Below are 19,785 nucleotides of genomic sequence, written 5' to 3' on the forward strand. Positions count from 1 at the left end.
CAAGCCACAGCTTCCTCACCTCACCAGTTCCTCAGCTGATCCTGTTTCCTCAGACTGGAAGCCTCTGAGTTCTCATATCCGAATGGATCTCAGCTAAACTGCTGCTAGCAGCCTGAAAGCTTAACCAGCCAAATGCTTCTAGTTTCTGGTCTCCACGCCTTATATATCTTTCTCTTTCTGCCGTCACTCCCTGGGATTAAAGGCTTGCTTTCTGGGATTAAAGGTGTGTGTCTCAATGCTGGCTGCATCTTTGAACACACAGAGATCTGCCTAGCTCTGCCTCCCAAGTGCTGAGATTAAAGGCGTGCACCACCACCGCCCAATTTCTGCTGTGGCTTGCTCTGACCCATTTTCTAGCCACCACCTAGTGGCTATCTGTTCTCTGGCCCCAAATAAATTTATTAGGGTGCACAATATTTTGGGGAACACAATACCACCACAATGTATGAAAATGTGCGCTTTTTGAATATCAAGTCTTCATGAAGATTAAAACCGAAGTTTTCAGGGTTTCTATCTCCTTGGAAGACTTTCACACTCTTCAACAACAAAATTGCTAACACTGCTTAACAGTGATGACCCCTGACGTCCAAGTTTTCTGAAAGTGACAGCAGAATTTTCGAGCTCCAGGTTTACAAATAAGGAACCTGAGGAACTCAGCAACTTCCCCACGTTCAAACTAAACGTGTCAGTCATAGTCAATTGGCTATGTGGTTTGTTTGTTTTCCTATTTTTTTGAGCTGACGATCGAACCCACTGAGCTAAATCCCCAACCAGGGCTGTGTGTTTTGACACTGTTTTGCTGATTGGAAAATCAGCAGCCCGTCACCATGTTGTCTAACGCTGCCAATCTAAAATCCTCCGCTTCACGGTAATGCCCCGGGAACTCCCCAAACTCAGTTCCCTCGTCCGGGCCACGCCTTTCCTCTGCCGGGTCGCCTTTCCCTCCTACACTAAGCCTGCAGCCCCGCCCCTTGCTCCCAAAGTCCCGCCCTTTCCTGCAGCTTTGTAGGGGTTCTTTCCCCAGTTGTAGCTTTATCCGGGATTCAGCTCCACCTCCCAAACTCACCCAAAGCTCCGCCCTTTCTCTCGGGACCCTCAGGCCCACTCTTCCGGCGGCCCTCGGAGCATCCAGGCGCCGCTTTCCGAGGGCTCCGCCTCCCAGCCACAAGCCCCGCCCCCGCCGGCCTATTCTTCCCGGTCGCCCCGCCCCCGCCCATAGCTGCGGCCCCTGCGGCTTCGGCGGCGTCCCTCAGGCTCCCAGTCCTGCCCCCAGCTCCGCCTCTCCCTGCACTCCCGCCCGGTCCCGCCCCGTCGCCTTCCTCAGAGACCAAGGCCAGGTCCCTACCGCAGCCAGCAGGAGGGAGGGAGCAGGAGGCGGAGGCAGAGGGGGAGGGGAGAAGGGCGGGCTCCTCACGCCCAGCCTCGCGCTGCCCGTCCGTGGTCGCAGATTCGCCACAAACGGCCGGAGGACCCCTGCTCCCTACGCTGTGACTTGAGTCTCCAGAAACTTCCCCTCGAAGATGGAGGCACACCCTGGGCCTATGCGGTGTCCGGATGTCTTCTCCAGGTCCGTGGGATGGTTGCTCGCGCTTCAGCGGACAGGCGGGGAACCGTGGCGAAAGTGCGTCTATGCAGCGCCACGGGGCCACGTTTACCCCGGCGGACGCCGTCGCCGTCTCTGCTGCTGCTGCCGCCGCTGCCACAGCCTTTGCCGCCACGGTCTCTCTGCCGCTGTTCCTGTGCCGCCTCCGGGAGCCCCCTTATTGTCCGGACGGCACCGAGTTCCCAGGCCAGAAGACCCCAAAGCTCGGGAAACGCGAGGGTGCTTGCGGAATTGCGACACTGGGGCGCCGGCGGGGCCGGGAGCGGCCGGGGTCAGCGCGGGAAGCCGGGCCAGAGCGTGCGGGGCAGGAGCCGGGGGTGGCCAGCTCCGCGTCCCGGAGTTCGGGTTCCCCCTTCCTGGCCCGTCTTTCCCCGCCGGCTTCCCCACGCGGGGTCGGAGCCCCGGCGGGCGCCCCCGGCGATGAGCCCGGACTGGAGGTGGCCGGTGAGTACCGGCCGGGGCCGGCGGCAGTACCCGTGGAGAAGGAGCAGCCCCGGCGAGGAGCGCTAGGCGCCCCCCGGGCCCCGGGCGGGGAGGACTGACAGGCCTTTCGTTGGCGGCGACAGTGCGTGTCCTTTGGGGCTGCCCGGGCCAGCGGCAGGAGGGGAGCCTTGTTCGACTTGGTACACTTTGATAAAAAGGAAGCGGCGCAGCATCCGGGAGTCCGGGCGCCGGCAGCCGGCAGGGCCCTGGTCCCACCCCGTCCCTACCTACTTCCTTCAGCTCCTGGAGTTCCCAGGAGTAGCTTCCTCCAGACCTCTGGGCCCCAGAGCTTTCAGAGCTAAGTTCTGGTCACACCTTTGTGCTTCTGACACCAGGTCCCTGGGAGCACTGTGCCAGTTCGGGAACCAGGCCAGCAAAGCCAGAGCGGCAGCGCTCACCAGGGACCCGGCTTGGAAAGAGTTGAGCTTGTTTGTGCCTATAATTGGTTTAGTGTTTAAAGGCACCGCAGCAGGTAGGAAATAGAAGTGAGTTGGAGTTGACTTGGAAGTCAGAGGCTGTCGACGGAGGGACTAGAGCTGCCCACTCTCGTGGTTAAGCGTCAGGAGAAGGAGGCTGAGAGTCAGTATTTTTCAGGGAGGTCAAGCAGGCCTTGCATTGGTGGTCCCAAGGACCCTGGTTCAACTCGTTCTGAGAGAAATTGGGGCAGTAACTGACTAAGCTGGGCTCTCTGGGGTTTGGTGCCATCTGCTGTCTCTACTCACCCAGGAACGTGGGGTGGGGGAGGGTTGGCCCTTGAGAACCCTGGAACATAATGCTAGATTTTTGTGTTCCTGTTTGTGCCTTCGGGGCCAAGCACTTGGTAGGCCCCGGGTTAATGTTGCATGACTCTGTAAATGAGGAAATAAGTACAGTCTGTGTCTTTTTCCCTGGGTAAATGACCATTTTCACATGGTCTCTCTCTATTTCTCCCCACCCAGCTCCAGGGCTAGGCAGAGGATCCCCATAAAGACCTCAGCAGTGCACTGATTGTGCCGTGGTTTTTGTTGGAATCTAGGACTCAATCGTTGGCCACTCACTCAGGCTTACACATAGGCAACTTTTATCCTTAATCTATCTTCCTCAACTCCCAAACTGGTGATCTTCTCACTCAGTCAGTCATTCAACAGGCTTTTCATTCCTTTAACAAGGCTCGAAAGGCCAGTGCTTGCTACTAACTGGGGATTTAGAAACAGCTAGGCCTGGTGGCTACTAGGAGACAGAATTAGGGAACGCCCCACTGGAAGTGAGACTAGAATGCTGTGGAAACAGTTTTCCATAGGAGAGTCTTAATGAAAGTGTGATTTGAACTAGGTTTTGAAGAATTGATTTGTAGGAGCCCACCAGCATAGAGAGAGCCTTTGTGCCTTGAGAGAGTGTAACATTCAGGGAATGGTAGGCTGCTCTAACTACCAGGAAGACTCTAGAAAGGAGTCCCCTGATGTTTCCTTAGGAAGCTGGGGAGCAGCGGGGCAGGCTTTAGTCACGTCATTGGTGTGGTCACTCCTGTCACTCTATGTGAGACTGGCTGAAAGAATTGAGACATAGCCAGGATGACCGAGCGGGAGGTCTTGAGGACCTGTGCCAAGACTTGGTAGAGGAGCTGGCACTTGGAGATGGCGACATGTGAGATGGAAGACTGGAGAATGTGGGCTATGGTGCAGGGATTGGAGCTCTCACAAGGCCTGTGCTAACTGACCTGTGTATTCTAGATGTGACAGCATGGGGGTGGACTTTGATGTGAAGACCTTCTGCCACAACTTGCGGGCAACTAAGCCACCGTATGAATGCCCCGTGGAGACCTGCCGCAAGGTTTACAAGAGCTACAGTGGTATTGAGTACCACCTGTACCACTATGACCACGACAGCCCACCACCCCCACAGCAGACCCCACTGCGCAAGCACAAAAAAAAAGGGCGCCAGTCACGACCAGCCAATAAGCAGTCACCCAGCCCCTCTGAGGTCTCACAGTCACCAGGCCGAGAGGTGATGAGTTATGCTCAGGCCCAGCGCATGGTAGAGGTGGACCTGCATGGCCGTGTCCACCGCATCAGCATCTTTGACAACCTAGATGTGGTGTCAGAGGATGAGGAGGCCCCTGAGGAGGCCCCAGAAAACAGCAGCAACAAGGAGAACTCAGAGACACCCGCGGCTACCCCTAAGTCAGGCAAGCATAAGAACAAGGAGAAACGCAAGGACTCCAACCACCACCACCACAGTGCTCCCGCCAGTGCTGCTCCCAAACTGCCTGAGGTGGTGTATCGGGAGCTGGAGCAAGACACGCCTGATGCACCGCCCCGGCCCACTTCCTACTACCGGTAAGGCCATCACCACCTCCTACCTCTAGAAAACTAGTCAAAACCAAGAGAGGTGACAGACAGCCTGATAGGAAACAGCACTAGCCCTGCCCAAGGAGTGTGAACTGTCCCTTAGCGCTATAGGCACATGCCTGGTCCTGTTTCGTGCTTTGTATCATCTCTCCCGGCCCGTTTTATTAGTGTTATTGTTATTGTTGTTTAATTAAGGTTTGGCTTTGGGGTTTTGTTTGGGGGGGGTTGTTTGTTTGTTTTGGGTTTTTTGAGACAGGATTTAGTGTAACGCTCATGGCTGTCCTGGAACTTAACTATGTAGACCAGGCTGGTCTTGAACCAACAGAGATCCACCTGCCTCTGCCTCCCAAGTGCTGGGCTTAAAGGCGTGTGCCACCACTGCCTGGCTTGTTTTTGTTTTGTTGTGGTTTGTTGGTTTTGAGACAGTCTCACTGTGTTTCTGACTGACTGGCCGTGAACTCACTGTGTAGCCCAGTCTAACCTTGAACTGACATGCAAGCCACCTACTTCTTGGCTTCTGAATGTTCTATGACAGTGCATCAGCTATAGCCACCTCTTTGTTCTCAGAACTCTCTCAAGCAGTCATTAGTCTCATTTCAGAAAGTGCCAGGCTTGTCAAAAGTCATTTGCTAGGAATCTCAGAGCTGAGGTTGAGGCCTGAGTCCCCGAGCATCAAAGCCACACTATTCCCTGCACCCCACATCTCAGCTCTGATTTCTGGCCCTTTCTACCTTTTCACTGCGTGGCCATGGCCTGGTGCTCTAGAAGCCTCAGCTTCAGAGCAGGTTCAGTGTTCCTCCCTAGGGCAGAAGACATTGGCTTCAGAAGGCCTAAATGCGGGTGATAAGTCTGTGATGGAATTTCCCTGCTGTTCTTACTGTAGCCTGTCCATTAACAGCTTTGTAAGCAGTATTTCCATTGCTGACATAGTACCTTTCTGGATCTTTTATTTATTTCAATTTTTTTTTCTTTGTATTCCATTCCTTCTAAGAGCTAGACATAGTGGCTGTTGAAGTTGCAGACATTCTTAATTTTTTAAAAATCGTTTTTACATTTATGTGTGTGTCTGTGCATGCGCTTGCATTCTAGCACCCCTGGCAGCTAGAGGATTACTTGTCGGGTCAGTTCTGTCCTACCATGTAGGTCCAGGTCCCAGGATAGGATGTAGGTCATCAGGTTGGTAGCAAGCACCTTTACCCACTTAACTGACTGGCCGTGAAGCCACAGACATAATAAAGGTAATTACTTTTAACATGAGAAAAAAGATGTATGGTGGGTGGGAAATGTGGAGGTGAACTAACTATATGTAGAAATCTCAGCCACAGGATGTTATCAAAACCAAGTGTAAAAGGGCCTTGGAGTCCTGGCCCCAAAGCCAGGAGAGCAGTTTGTTCACTTGTCTTTACTGTAAAGGCTCTGTGAAAAGCAGTTTTGCTACAGATGCAGTCCACTTGATAGTCCAGCAGCTCCTGGGAACACAGTGACACAGTATGGGTATTGCTTTCCTCTACTTTCGTCTGTTGTCGGCCCAGGTCCCCCTCTGGTTTTTCTGCTCTTTCTTATCTCTTAGGACTTACTACCATGCTTCTTCACTCCCAAACAGGCCCCTCTTTGGGCCTTCCTCTCCTTCAGTGGCTCTTGGCCTGCATCATCTGTCTCACAGGCAGTCCAGCCCAACTTACTCAGCTCCTCCTCTTCCTCCCCCACAGTCACTGTTCTCCTGGGATCAGCTCTTTTCTCCAAAGGAGCAGTTTTCAGCTGGTTTCAGTCAGTTTGGGGTTAGGTTGTTGTAATTATCACAGCTAGCAAAATTCTCCATGTTTTGGAAATTATTTACTTTGGTAAAAACTTGAAAAGGTCTGAAGATCTAATAACACCATTTTCTCTTGTTCAAATTCCAGTTCATTTCTTGAGGGGGAGGGAGAAGGTGGTGTGTCAGCTAGTATGCCAAAAATTGTACATGACACACAGCCCACCTATCTGTGCCACAGTCAGTAATCTGGGAGCCTGTGGGAGTGTGTTATGTGCCATCACATACTGTCATATGTCATGGCAGAGGAACAGGCAAGACCTTCTGTTTAAGAGAAGTAGTGCCAGCCCTAGACCCATCCAGCTGCAGCACGTCAGCTCTGATCATACCCTTATTCTCGGAGCACAGGTTGAGCTCACCTTGGGAAAGAAGGTAAGGGCTAAAGAAGAAGCTGCCTCCTTCACATATTTTATCTCTCTCCTCCCTGCCACCCCCAAAATGCCTTTCAATTGAACAACACTAAGAACCTATTTCTGTACAGTGAATCAGACATGTTCTCTGCCTCTGTCTAGAGAAGGAGTTAGGTACAAACAGCTATAATTCAAGGCACAGTGGGTTAGGGCTATACAAAAGCTAATAATAAAGTTGACATATATTGAATACTTATTCCATGCGAAGCACTGTTCTAAGTGTTTCCCTTTATTAACTCATTTCATGCGCACAACAGTAATGTTAGCATTGCTACTCTATTGATAAGGAAACGAAGGCCCAGAGAGCTTAAGAGCTGAAGGTCATAACTGTCATGCAGAGACCAGGCAAATGGCCCCAGAGCGTCTGTGCACCTAGCCTGCTTGGAGATCCATTTCCCATGTGTAGAGAGGAATTATCGTTCTACTAGAACATGCTGTGTACCACATGATTTAGCCACCCCACTCGCCTTAAATACAGGGTCTCATGTATCCTAGACTGGCCTCCGATTCACAGTGTAGTAGCTTTGAACTCTTGATTCTTCTGCTTCTACCTCTTGAGTGCTAGGATTTACAGCTATGTCATCTCACCTGGTTTTATGGGGTGCCAGGGACTGAACCAGCACTTTATGCATGCTGGGCAAGCACTCTACCAACTGAGAATATCACCAGCTTCTTAGCCATTCACTTTTGTAATGCTATTCAAAGTTATCATTTACTGAATCTAGCCCTCGTTATTTTATCAGGAAAGCTTTGGTACAGGGCAGAACAGTGCTGTCCTGAGCATGCAGAGTAGCAAAGTTTAAAAGCAGGTTTGTTAAAAGCCAAACTCCTATTCTCTTTTTCTCTGTAGTTGACAATGCTATAGTTAGGTGGGCTAAGGCAGGACAAGGTGATACCTGCTGTGTCACAGCCACCTAGCAACCCTCTGCTCTGGGTCTGCTGGCTCAGAGAGTGCCAAAATGGATATGAAAAGGCTGGGGCCAGAGACTGGATGCTAGCTAGCTCTGTCATTCCCTGGTGATACGACCTATCTGTGATAGGTCACTAACAATTTTTCTCAAAGCTTCACTTTCTTCATCTACAAATGCAGATGATAAGAACACTGATCTGCTAGCTGTAATGAGAACAGATGTAACTTGGCCTGGTGCTTGCTCCATAGTAAATGCCCAGTCAGTCGTAGCTATTACTATCTTTCAAGGCTACCCAGAGAATAAACATAGTATGTAGCATTTGAGAGACCCCTAGCACCTTCTGAAAGAACATCTATGGTATCTTTGGTATTTGTCAGCTTCGATAAAGCAGGCCTGTATTCATTGCCAGTGTTGTCCAAGGAACTGCCTTCCTCTGGCTGTACAATCCCCTATTCCCATGGTGGCCCTCACTGTTCCAACATTGCCCCTTTTAGGCATCTCGCTGAGCCTCAAGCTAGGTACAAGGAAGACAGCATCATGTGACAGCCACAACATGAGGACTAGAGAGATAGGCCAGTGTTTATGACCAAGCTTTAGGGTGCTTTCTTACAAGTAAGTTAACTTCCCCCACATTTAGGTATCCTTTTCTGCAGGACAGAAATGATTCTGTTATCTATGCATATAGGGTTAAGGTAGGGTTAGAATGAGACGTGTATATGGGCAGAGGCTGGGTGCTTGGAGGCAAGCACAATGCTTTGTTTGGAGGGAAAAGATATCAGCCATGTGATGCCAAACTACCTGTGTACACTTCAGGTACATCGAGAAGTCTGCAGAGGAGCTGGACGAGGAAGTAGAGTATGACATGGACGAGGAGGACTATATCTGGCTGGATATCATGAATGAGCGACGGAAGACCGAGGGTGTGAGTCCTATCCCACAGGAGATCTTTGAGTACCTAATGGACCGGTTGGAGAAGGAGTCCTACTTTGAGAGTCACAATAAAGGTGACCCCAATGCACTAGTGGATGAAGATGCCGTATGCTGCATCTGCAATGATGGCGAGTGCCAGAACAGCAATGTCATCCTCTTCTGTGACATGTGCAACTTGGCTGTGCACCAAGAGTGCTACGGTGTCCCCTATATCCCTGAGGGCCAGTGGCTGTGCCGCCGTTGCCTGCAGTCACCTTCTCGTGCAGTGGACTGTGCTCTGTGCCCCAATAAGGGTGGTGCCTTTAAGCAGACAGATGATGGCCGCTGGGCCCACGTGGTGTGTGCCTTGTGGATCCCTGAGGTCTGCTTTGCCAACACAGTCTTCCTAGAACCTATTGACAGCATTGAGCACATCCCACCAGCCCGCTGGAAGCTCACCTGCTACATTTGCAAACAGCGGGGCTCTGGAGCCTGCATCCAGTGCCACAAGGCCAACTGCTACACAGCCTTCCATGTGACATGTGCCCAGCAGGCTGGCCTTTACATGAAGATGGAACCTGTGCGGGAGACAGGTGCTAATGGTACCTCCTTTAGTGTCCGCAAGACAGCCTACTGTGACATCCACACACCCCCAGGTTCTGCTCGCCGCCTGCCTGCCCTATCCCACAGTGAGGGGGAGGAGGAGGAGGATGAAGAAGAAGATGAGGGTAAGAGCTGGAGCTCAGAGAAGGTCAAGAAGGCCAAGGCCAAGTCCCGGATCAAGATGAAGAAAGCTCGGAAGATCTTGGCAGAGAAGCGGGCAGCAGCACCTGTGGTATCTGTGCCCTGCATTCCGCCACACAGGTACATGTGCAGTCGTGGGCAGGAAGGGGAGGGGAGAAGCCTCAGAGAGACTGTGGGGCCTAAGTAGAGTGGCCGGCTTGCCTTCCTGTCAGAGCTGTGTGGGAATGAAAAAGTAAATTTAAAGAGGTGATCTTAGGTAAGTCACCTTCCTGACTTTTGCATTAGGAGCCAAAAACTCTGAACTTTATCTGGCAGACGAAGCATGTATTTAAGCTGCCCTTCTTTTTGATGGTGTGGTTTGTTAAGATGAAAGAGCCATCGAAGAAAAATGGTCTTCCCATGAAAGAGTCAATGAAAAGTGGGGAGGAGAAGGCTCAGAAAGTTGTGAAGGGGCTGGGATGCAGCTTAGTTGTCAGATGTGCTTAGTATCTATAGGGATCTGGGTTCAGTCCCCAGCACAAGAAAGAAAAAGTGCATGACATGTGCAACTTGATCATGCACCAGAAATCAGAAATGCTAGTGTCCTCTATGTTCCTAAGGGCCACCTTCCCAGACTCTAGACTGCCCTGTGGAGTGCTGCTCAGTCAGGCTGTGATTGTCAGATGTTTTTAGCTGCCTTATGTTGTCTGGTTGACCTCACTATAGGTTTCTCTCCTTGCAATTTATCTTCACTTGATCTTAGCAAAAAGGCCAACAAGGGATGGGGGTGTGTTGTCTTCTGCACAGTCTCAGTCCAAGAGGTCAGAATCTAACTGCCCTGGGCTGCTGTGGCTTAGCAGACTTAGAGGCAGACTGATGCTGTTCTGCTTAGTGCTGAGAGCGTGGTTTCCTCTGCTGTGTTGTGCCACTCAAGGCACTGTTGATTATGCCTTAAGTCCAGAATTCTGAGATGCTCCTTCTCTGCTTCCTTCTTTTCTTTTTGAGATAGAATCTCTTGTAATAGGCTGGGTTTGAATTCCACATAGAGCCAAAGATTACCTCGAGTGTCTGGATCCTTTTGCCTCCACCTTGGGAGTGCTGGGATTACAGGTGTGAGCTACGACTGTTCCTGGTTTTCCAGACCTTTTTGATGAACGTCACAGCCCCCCACTGTCCTCATTCAGGAACTCTTAGCTGCAGTCGGGACCTAGCAGGTTTTCCCTTTGTTCCCTGGTTCCCAGACTCAGTAAGATCACCAACCGCCTGACCATCCAGAGGAAGAGCCAGTTCATGCAGAGGCTACACAGCTACTGGACCCTGAAACGGCAGTCACGGAATGGGGTCCCACTGCTCCGGCGTCTGCAGACACACCTTCAGTCGCAGAGGAACTGTGATCAAGTTGGGGTACCGTGTCCAAATCCCTGTGGGTTGTGGAGACTAGGACCAAAAGGGCAAGGACCAAAATTGATAGTGATAGCCTCCAGCATCAAAGAGCTTAGGTTTTCCACCTTTAACTTAGCCCCCAAGGCAGGCCAGCATGAAATCTATACATTACCAGGTTGGTGGAAAGGCATCATTACTGTGTGTTCATTAATTCAACAAACATACCCAGCATTATCTTGCTGCTAGACCCTGGTAACACATAGAGGGAGGTGCTACTGATGAATGATTGGGCTTTCTCCTTGGACTTGCCCTGCCCTTGGCCTAGGTTTCCTGCACTCCTCTTCTGGACTCTCCTCTGGCTCTCACCATCTGGTACCCCTTTTACCCTCACAGAGAGATTCTGAAGATAAGAACTGGGCCCTCAAAGAACAGCTCAAGTCCTGGCAGCGGCTCCGGCATGACCTAGAGCGAGCTCGGCTGCTGGTGGAGTTGATACGCAAGCGAGAGAAACTGAAAAGGGAGACGGTGAGTGCTCCTGGGCCAGAACACTGCTCTGGAGGAGGGAGAGTGTATGGCCCTGGATGGGAAGCGCCAAGGCCCATACTGGCGTTGAGTGTCCGTCCCCACACTGTGTGCTTTTAGCTTCGGGTCAAAGGAGACTGCACAGAATCCTTACCTCTGACCCAGGCAGCTCGAGCCAGGAGTTCAAGGAAGGGGAACCAAAGTAGATAGAGACAGCTTTCTTTCATGGGGCCTGGATGAGAAAAGTATGTTCCTAAGCCAGCAGGGACCATCTCCTTTGACCTCTGCTGAGGGACTAGCCAGGGCCTGGCTGATCCAGCCTTTTTGTGTGCCAGATCAAGATCCAGCAGATTGCCATGGAAATGCAGCTGACCCCTTTTCTCATCCTCCTCCGAAAAACCTTGGAGCAGCTCCAAGAGAAGGACACAGGCAACATCTTCAGCGAGCCGGTCCCTCTGTCTGAGGTAACCGAATTGGACGAAGTAAGAATCCCTTCCCCTCGCTCCAACTTCTTTCTCTTCTTCTCCCAGTTGGACCCCTGCTGCAGGTCTGGCCCAGGGACTAGGTGGGGACCATCAAGGGTTCGGTGGCTCTGGGGCAGGAGGAACTAGAGCTACATGTATCACCTGGACCCTTGTCTTGTCCTATCACACCCCAAGAACTCAGAATGGGAAGCCATCTGCACTCCTTCCCCAGAGTCTGCCAGATGAGTAATCACAGGCAGGAAGATATTCTCAGGGTGTTCAACCCTGGAATGGAAATTTTGGAAGGCTCAGAATCTAAAGAGCCAGCTCTGAAGCCCTAGGTTCACTTTTCTCTCTGAAAGGTATAAAATGAGACATCTGAGGCAGCAGCCTTACCACAAGCCTTATGAAGAGCAAAAATAACAGTAAGAAAGAATACAGGTGGTACAATTTTTAGAGAATTCTCATGGCCTTTTCCCCCATTAAAGCGGCCCATGGTTCTAGGAAATAGATTTGCCTACATTTCATCATGATTTTTCAGGAGAGGAAAATAAGGCCCAGAGAGGTTAGGACACTACCAAGATCACACAGCTTGTGACTAGTGAAGTCAGGACTAGAACTTCCCTTATACTACATGCCTGCCTCTTAACTGTGGTGGGAGGCGGTTGCTAGATGCATTTCTTGGGGGGCTGTTAAGAGTAGGGTTTGGGAGAATAAGAACAGATTTCCACTTAGACACTTACCCTGCTTTCCCAGGTACCTGACTACCTAGACCACATCAAAAAGCCTATGGACTTTTTCACCATGAAGCAGAACTTGGAGGCTTATCGCTACTTGAACTTTGATGATTTTGAGGAGGACTTCAATCTCATTGTCAGCAACTGCCTAAAGTATAATGCCAAGGACACCATCTTCTACAGGGCAGCAGTTCGACTCCGTGAGCAGGGTGGTGCTGTGCTCCGTCAGGCCCGGCGCCAGGCAGAAAAAATGGGCATTGACTTTGAGACGGGCATGCATATCCCTCACAACCTAGCCGGAGATGAGGCCCCACACCATACTGAAGATGGTGGGTGATGAGTCATCTGCATGCATAGAGGCCGATGCCAGAGATGGACAGCTTTCCAAAAGTCCCTCCCTGGGAACAGGCAGTACAGGCAGCTGGGCTGAGCAGCAGCAGGCTATCCCCAGGATATTCCTAAGAAGCCAGACTTGGTGACTGGATAGCTGGGCCACCATTCATCATACTAGTTTGCCATTTTGCAGCTCTTCCTAGGAGAAGCCAGTGGGAAGAGTGGGTTCCTGCTGCCTGCCCAGGTTCAAGGGGCCCAATGGGCTACCCTGAGCCTGACCTTTCTTCCCCCCAACTCTCCCTGGCAGCAGAGGAAGAGCGGCTGGTCCTGCTGGAGAACCAGAAACACCTGCCAGTAGAAGAGCAGCTGAAGTTGTTGCTGGAGCGGCTGGACGAAGTCAACGCCAGCAAGCAGAGTGTGGGCCGTTCCCGGCGTGCAAAAATGATCAAGAAAGAGATGACGGCATTGCGGCGGAAGCTTGCTCACCAGCGGGAGACTGGCCGGGATGGACCTGAGCGTCATGGCCCCTCCAGCAGGGGCAATCTGACACCCCACCCAGCAGCCTGTGACAAGGATGGACAGACAGACAGCGCTGCAGAAGAGAGCAGCAGCCAGGAGACAAGCAAAGGTCTGAACCCCATAGCAAGATGGACCCCAAAGCAAGTCAGACTTTGGCTCTGCAGTACATACACAGCCCTGCTGTTCCCTAGCCAGAGGTCCTTCCTACACAACTAGCTGCTGTACTTTCTCCTTCGTTCCCCAGTCAGGGGCCTCTTAGCTGCCTCTCTAGCTGTTGGTATGAGTCGTTCTGAATCCCCAGACCCCAAATCCCCCGATTCTAGACAGAGTAATCATCCTATATTCCTAGGGTGTGACCCTGGACATCTACCCTTCCTCCTCACATCAGGCCCATCACCAACTCTCCTTCTCTCCTTCTCTGCTCCAGGCCTGGGTCCCAACATGTCCTCAACCCCCGCACATGAGGTGGGCAGGAGAACCTCAGTTCTGTTCTCCAAAAAGAACCCGAAGACAGCTGGACCGCCCAAGAGGCCGGGCCGGCCCCCCAAAAACCGGGAGAGCCAGATGACCCCCAGCCACGGAGGCAGTCCTGTGGGGCCCCCCCAGCTCCCCATCATGGGGTCCCTGCGTCAGCGCAAGCGGGGTAGGAGCCCCCGGCCCAGTTCGAGCTCAGACAGCGACAGTGATAAGTCCACAGAAGACCCCCCAATGGGTGAGCCTCCTCATCACCCAGCCCCTGCCCCGAGAGAGTGAGCCGAGCTGCCGTTCTTCCTAGTGTACTTGGAGCTCTCCTTTACTTCTCTATGGAAGACAGCTAGAAGGCCTCAGGAGTCCTTTGATTCCCGCTCCTCACCCTTCATGTGTGAGAACCGAGACCCAGAGACACTGACCCAGCCAGCTTCCCGTCCAGCCACTTACCCTCTTCTCTTCTCCCCTTCCTTGGGGAACTTCCTGCCTTTAAGTCCTTTGTGTCTTTAGGCTGGGGAGGGAAGGTTAGTGCAGAGCTTGGCCTGCTGTGGTACAACTGCTCAGAGCTCTCGCTGCTGGCCAAGACTGGAGGAACTTTTCAGCCCAGAAAGAGAACCTGCCCCCATGTTGGCTCTGATCTACACCTTTCTGACCAGTTGGTTCCTTCCCTCCTTTCCCCTCGAAGACTTACCAGCCAATGGCTTCAGCAGTGGGAACCAGCCAGTGAAGAAGAGTTTCTTGGTGTACCGTAATGACTGCAGCCTTCCCCGGAGCAGCTCAGACTCTGAGTCCAGCAGCAGCAGCAGCAGCAGTGCGGCCTCAGACCGGACCAGGTACTGACCAGCCCTGCAGATGGGAGGCAGCTGGAAGGATGCCTTGCCGGGTTCTCCCATGGAAGCCGAGTGGCAGTCAGTCCAAAGGAAGGAGTTCACATCCAAATGTCCCTACAAAATAAATGGGATGGATCAGTCACCCTAACAAAACAGAGGACACTGTCTTAGGTTAAACTGATGCTTTAAAGAAATGAGAACTGGGGTTGGGGATTTAGCTCAGTGGTAGAGCGTTTGCCTAGCAAGTGCAAGGCTCTGGGTTCTATCAGCTCCAAAAAAAAAAAAAATGAGAACTGGTGCCTTATAGCTGGGATTTGGCCTTTAGACATACTTTATTTTGGCCACCAAGATGTTTCTAATAACTGAATACAGGAACTGGAGAGATGGCTCAGCAGTTAGGAGAACTGGCTGTTCTTGCAGAGGACCCTGGTCCAATTCCCAGCACCCACATAGTGTAGCTCCAGTTCCAAGGGGATCTGATATCCTCTACTGGCTTCCACAGGCACTGTATACACATGGTACACAGACATACATGAAGGCAAAATACTCATGTAGATAAAGAGAAAGTGGGGGTGGGAGGGGGAAATAGGATTAAATTTATTTAAAAGCAAAAAACTGAGTCCACATAAAATTCTCAGTCTTTGTATTCTCTTTAAAAATCAGAGGATCAAAGGGTTGGGGATTTAGCTCAGTGGTAGAGCGCTTGCCTAGCAAGCACAAGGCCCTGGGTTCAATCCTCAGCTGAAAAAAAAATTAGAGGATCAAGCTGTGTGGTAGTGGTTCACACCTTTAATCCCAGCACTCAGGAGCAGAGGCAGGGGAATCTCTGTGAGTTTAAGGCCAGTCTAGTCTACAGGGTGAGTTCTAGGACAACCATGGCTACACAGAGAAACCCTGTCTCAAAAAAGCAGGGAAAAAAAATCAGAGGATCAGCTGGGTGTAGTTGCTCATACCTATAATAACCTCAGCACTTGGGATGGTGAAGTAGGATTTCTGCAAATTCTAGGCCAGCCATGGCTACATATGTAGCAAGACCCTGTCTCAAGGAATGGGGATGTAGCTCCTTGGTATAACACTTATCTAGCTTGTGTGAGGCCTAGGATCAATCTCAAGTACTTCAGAACAATAAATTATAATAGAGGATCTGGCAGCTGTGGTTGGTGTTACTTATAGACAGGCATGTTTTCCGCTCAGAGACTGATGGAGTGCTACATTAGTCTGATTACTAGCCTGATCCCTAAGAGTGCATGAGTTGCAAACTTCATACAGCCTCTGCTTTTCAAAAGTCTGGATTTGGGTGCTTAACAAGGAGAGGCCCCTGCCATGAAATTCCCCATTTCCCCCTCTGATTTGCATTCTGATTGGCTTCTCTCAGCACAACACCTTCAAAACAAGGCCGGGGCAAGCCCTCCTTCTCTCGGGGCACATTCCCAGAGGACAGCAGTGAAGATACCTCAGGCACTGAGAATGAGGCCTACTCCGTGGGCGCTGGCCGCGGCGTGGGCCACAGCAGTAAGTACCCTCACCCAAAGTCAGGGGTGCTGGGGACCCAATTTCAAGGCCTTGCCAGCACTCCAGCTGCTGATCCGCCCCCTCTCTCCCATTCCTGTGAAGTGGTAAGAAAAAGTCTGGGTCGAGGAGCTGGTTGGCTCTCAGAGGACGAGGACTCCCCATTGGATGCTCTGGACCTTGTGTGGGCCAAATGCCGAGGTTATCCATCATATCCAGCTCTGGTAAGTCTATGGTTTCTCTTATCCGTACCCCTTGCTTTCCTGCCCTAGGACTGGGGTTCCTAAGTGTAGCCTTGCCCCTTTCCCTGCCAAGCTACAGAGCATGAGGCTCCTTAGCAAGTGGACTGATAGAGAGATGTAGCTTGATTACCCCAGAGAGATCCCAGTCAGTTTCCCACCTCTCCCTATCTCTTCTCTTGCCCCCTAGGCTCTGAAATAATACAGCAAGGTCAGCACTATAGTCCAGTAACATATTCTTCAGTTATAGTCTTCAGATTGTTAGATGTGCTAGCTTTGGGGAGGAAGTGACCTCAACCAAAGTGGGCTTGTATTATACCCTCAGATCATTGATCCAAAGATGCCCCGAGAAGGTATGTTCCACCATGGGGTTCCTATCCCTGTACCACCACTGGAGGTTCTAAAACTTGGGGAACAGATGACACAGGAAGCCCGAGAGCATCTCTACCTCGTTCTCTTCTTTGACAACAAACGAACCTGGTAAGGAAAGAGGGGTGCATTTGGTGTGACTTAAAGCCACAGATATAAATACAGCCATCTGTGATGTGGGGGTAGACTGCCAAGAGATACAGTTACAGATTAGGTTATTACAAAGTGTTTGGGGCACACTTAGAATAGCTCTAAGCAAAAGGGTGTGTTTGTCCTCAGACAATGGGCTGAGTGGGCAGTAGCTGGAAAACAGCTGGAACTAGAAACCAAAGGACCATCAGTGACTAGCAAATTTAGGGTGGCTCCCTGCCCACACTCAGATGGCCTCTAGACTTATTTTTCCCACTTCTTTCTCTATAGTAACAAGATGGGGGCGGAAAGCAAGCATAGACCATTTCGGTTTTACACTCAGGAGGCAGCACTTGGAGAGACAGAGGCAGGCAGATCTCTGAGTTCGAGGCCAGCCTGGTCTATAGAGTGAGTTTCAGGACAGCCAAGGCTACACAGAGAAACCCTGTCTCAAGGAAAAAAAAAAAAAAAAAAAAAAATTCGGTTTTAAATCCCTCTTGTCAAATTTTTGTTAATTGTCTGCAGATGATAATCTGTATAGTCTCACTGAAACAGCTGGGACAAGATACCTATTTGAGGTTTTCTTCACCCATAAAATACCTTGTGGTTATGCTGTGGAATTAGTATGCCTTCCCAGTGAAAAATCACTCCTTCACCTAAGAAATTAATAAATGAAAGTCTCTTTAATAATAGCATGCAACTGGTTCTGGCTAGTGCACAAAAGAGAACATTTTACCAGCTTTTATAGGCCTTAGGCTCATACAGCCCACATACACTCCCATCCTTAAATCTCTTCCAGGTCACGGCCCCAGGTTACACTTTCAGAAATTTAAAGAGAGACAGGAGACTGAAAGTCTAGCCACTTCAGCAGATGAGAAATTTATACAGCAAAGAATTTGCCATAATTATTTAAGTACACCAGTGTTATTCTTTTCTGAGTAGAAGTGACCCAGGGTCATCTTGCCCACTTGGCAGAATTATGCTTTTCCTGATAAGAGGTTCACCTAATGGCAGATCAGGATGCCCTTAATAATGGCTGTCACTTGCACTGACACCTTAAGATGCCCTTTGAGGAATGTTCTTTGACATGGAGATGGCCCAATGGCTGGTTTTACATCAGTGTTACCTCCTTTTGTTCTGGGAATGGAGATGAACAAACATGAGCAGAAACATTTTCTCAACAACCTTAGATTGCCATAATGGTACAAAAGTTTCTTTCCTATGGTTTCTAATATGCCTGGTTAGTCCACTACTCACCTTCCAGTCATGTTGAAGTCAAAACTCCTTTATCTAACTTTTACTTTGTATAACTTAATATTTCCTAAGCAAGTCTTTTAGTAAATCTTTTTTTTTGGGGGGGGGGGGGTTTCTGAGACAGGGTTTCTCTGTGCAGCTTTGCGCCTTTCCTGGAACTCGCTTTGGAGACCAGGCTGGCCTCGAACTCACAGAGATCTGCCTGGCTCTGCCTCCCGAGTGCTGGGATTAAAGGCGTGCGCCACCACTGCCCGGCCAGTAAATCCTTTAGAGCATCAATTTTATTACTTCAGGTTTCTCCTTTATCAGTTATTCCCCCTAGTATTCACTGAGAGTTATTATTCCCCTACTGTAACTGTTGACTGGGCTGTTCTCAATACACAGTCCCTTGAGAGCAGGGTTGCTGAGAATCAGGCATTTCTAAATTTCCACATATGGAGTGTGGAAGGGCTAGTACTTGTTCCCCCGAAATCCGTGCCTCTGTCTCATCTTTACCTTGTCTGACAGGCAGTGGCTGCCCAGGACTAAACTCGTTCCTCTGGGTGTGAACCAGGATCTAGACAAAGAGAAGATGCTGGAGGGCCGCAAGTCCAACATCCGCAAGTCAGTGCAGATTGCCTACCACAGGGCTCTGCAGCACCGCAGCAAGGTGCAGGGTGAACAGAGCAGCGAGACCAGCGACAGTGACTGATGCTGTCAGAGCCCAGCTACAGTGCTCTGTGACCTCTCCTTCCCTTTGCTCACTGTCCTGGAGTGGTGCCGCCCTCTGCACTGATTCATTCCTGGTCTTGGGGCCAGTCTCAGGGGAAGTTGGGTAGGGGAGGTCCCTCCTGCCCTGAGTGCAGCTGGACTGTACAGAACACTCCAAGGGCCCATGGCCATTCAGTGCAAGGAGAAGAGAGGTCCCACAGGTCAATAAGAGCTCAAGACCTCATGGCGTTGTAGGGCAGAGTAGTGGCCATACCACCACCCCTACCTGCTTCTGCCAGGGGAATCCATAACTGCCTAGAGGCCTGAGGCCCTTGCAGGTGGCAAGGTAAGCCAGCATTATCCCATCCTAGCAGTGGGATTGATGTCTGTCTAGCCTGGAAGAGGGGCACTAGGTGACCCCTCCCCTGCTGTTGTAAATACTGTAATTATTGGAGAATTTAAATTATTCTCATTTGTAACTGCGTTTCCGGGTCGCGCCAGAGTCATTTGGTACTAAAAAAAAGAAAAAGGAAAAAAAAAAAAGAATGGAGCTTGTCTCTGCTTTTCTTTTTCCCATAGAACCCTACCTTTCAACTGGTTTGTATTTATTTCAAAGGAAGAGAATATATTGATTCTTAGAAAATAAAGTCTATTTAGAATTCTTTTTTCTTGCCTTCTACCAGGGCAAAAGGATTCAGAGGGAGAGATCTGTGCCTCATGGATGGGACATACTTGTGCCCCAGGGTTTGTTGACATAATGTGCATGCTAGTCATAAGACAACACATCAGCAAGCTGGGTATGGTGGCACAGTCCTGTAATCCCTGGACTTGAGGTTCTGAGGCAGGAGGATTGCTGTGAGTTCAAGGTCAGGCAGAAAGTTCCCATTTCCCATGCACTGAATGTCAGGCACTGCCCTTAGTACCTGCAGATACATAAATTGTTTCTAATCCCTGCAGTAACTATGGGATGGGCTAACTAATATTAGGCCAGCTACCTCCACATTGACAGGCCCATAGTAAGTACCTTTAGTTAGTCCACTGTTGTATAATCCTCACAGTAATTACCGGGTGGGTTCATAGCAGGTTAGTTATCTCAGATGCTGAAGTTTAGGAAAATGAACTAACTTGCCAAAGTTCCTACAACTAAGAAGTTGCAGCTTGGA

At 50.5% G+C, this 19,785-nt stretch overlaps 1 protein-coding gene across 5 annotated transcripts; it reads left to right on the top strand.

The window, feature by feature from the left end:
- Positions 1-1,623: 1,623 nt before the first annotated feature.
- Brpf1 (bromodomain and PHD finger containing 1) lies at positions 1,624-19,286 on the top strand. 5 transcript variants are annotated; one of them, XM_036182561.1, is made up of 14 exons: positions 1,624-2,047; positions 3,796-4,401; positions 8,358-9,317; positions 10,418-10,580; positions 10,953-11,084; positions 11,417-11,563; positions 12,302-12,611; positions 12,923-13,243; positions 13,562-13,846; positions 14,288-14,435; positions 15,808-15,944; positions 16,047-16,165; positions 16,506-16,660; positions 18,440-19,286. In XM_036182561.1, the coding sequence occupies exons 2-14, from the start codon at positions 3,806-3,808 to the stop codon at positions 18,621-18,623; spliced, it is 3,657 nt and encodes a 1,218-aa protein (XP_036038454.1). In that variant the 5' UTR covers positions 1,624-2,047; positions 3,796-3,805; the 3' UTR covers positions 18,624-19,286. The 5 variants fall into 5 exon arrangements, with proteins under 5 accessions (XP_036038454.1, XP_036038456.1, XP_036038455.1 ...); XM_036182563.1 differs by having other exon boundaries at positions 1,984-2,047; positions 11,417-11,545; XM_036182562.1 differs by having other exon boundaries at positions 1,984-2,047; positions 12,926-13,243; positions 18,440-19,257.
- Positions 19,287-19,785: the final 499 nt, after the last annotated feature.

The sequence above is a fragment of the Onychomys torridus genome, chromosome 3, assembly GCF_903995425.1.
Source record: "Onychomys torridus chromosome 3, mOncTor1.1, whole genome shotgun sequence".
Taxonomy (NCBI): domain Eukaryota; kingdom Metazoa; phylum Chordata; class Mammalia; order Rodentia; family Cricetidae; genus Onychomys; species Onychomys torridus.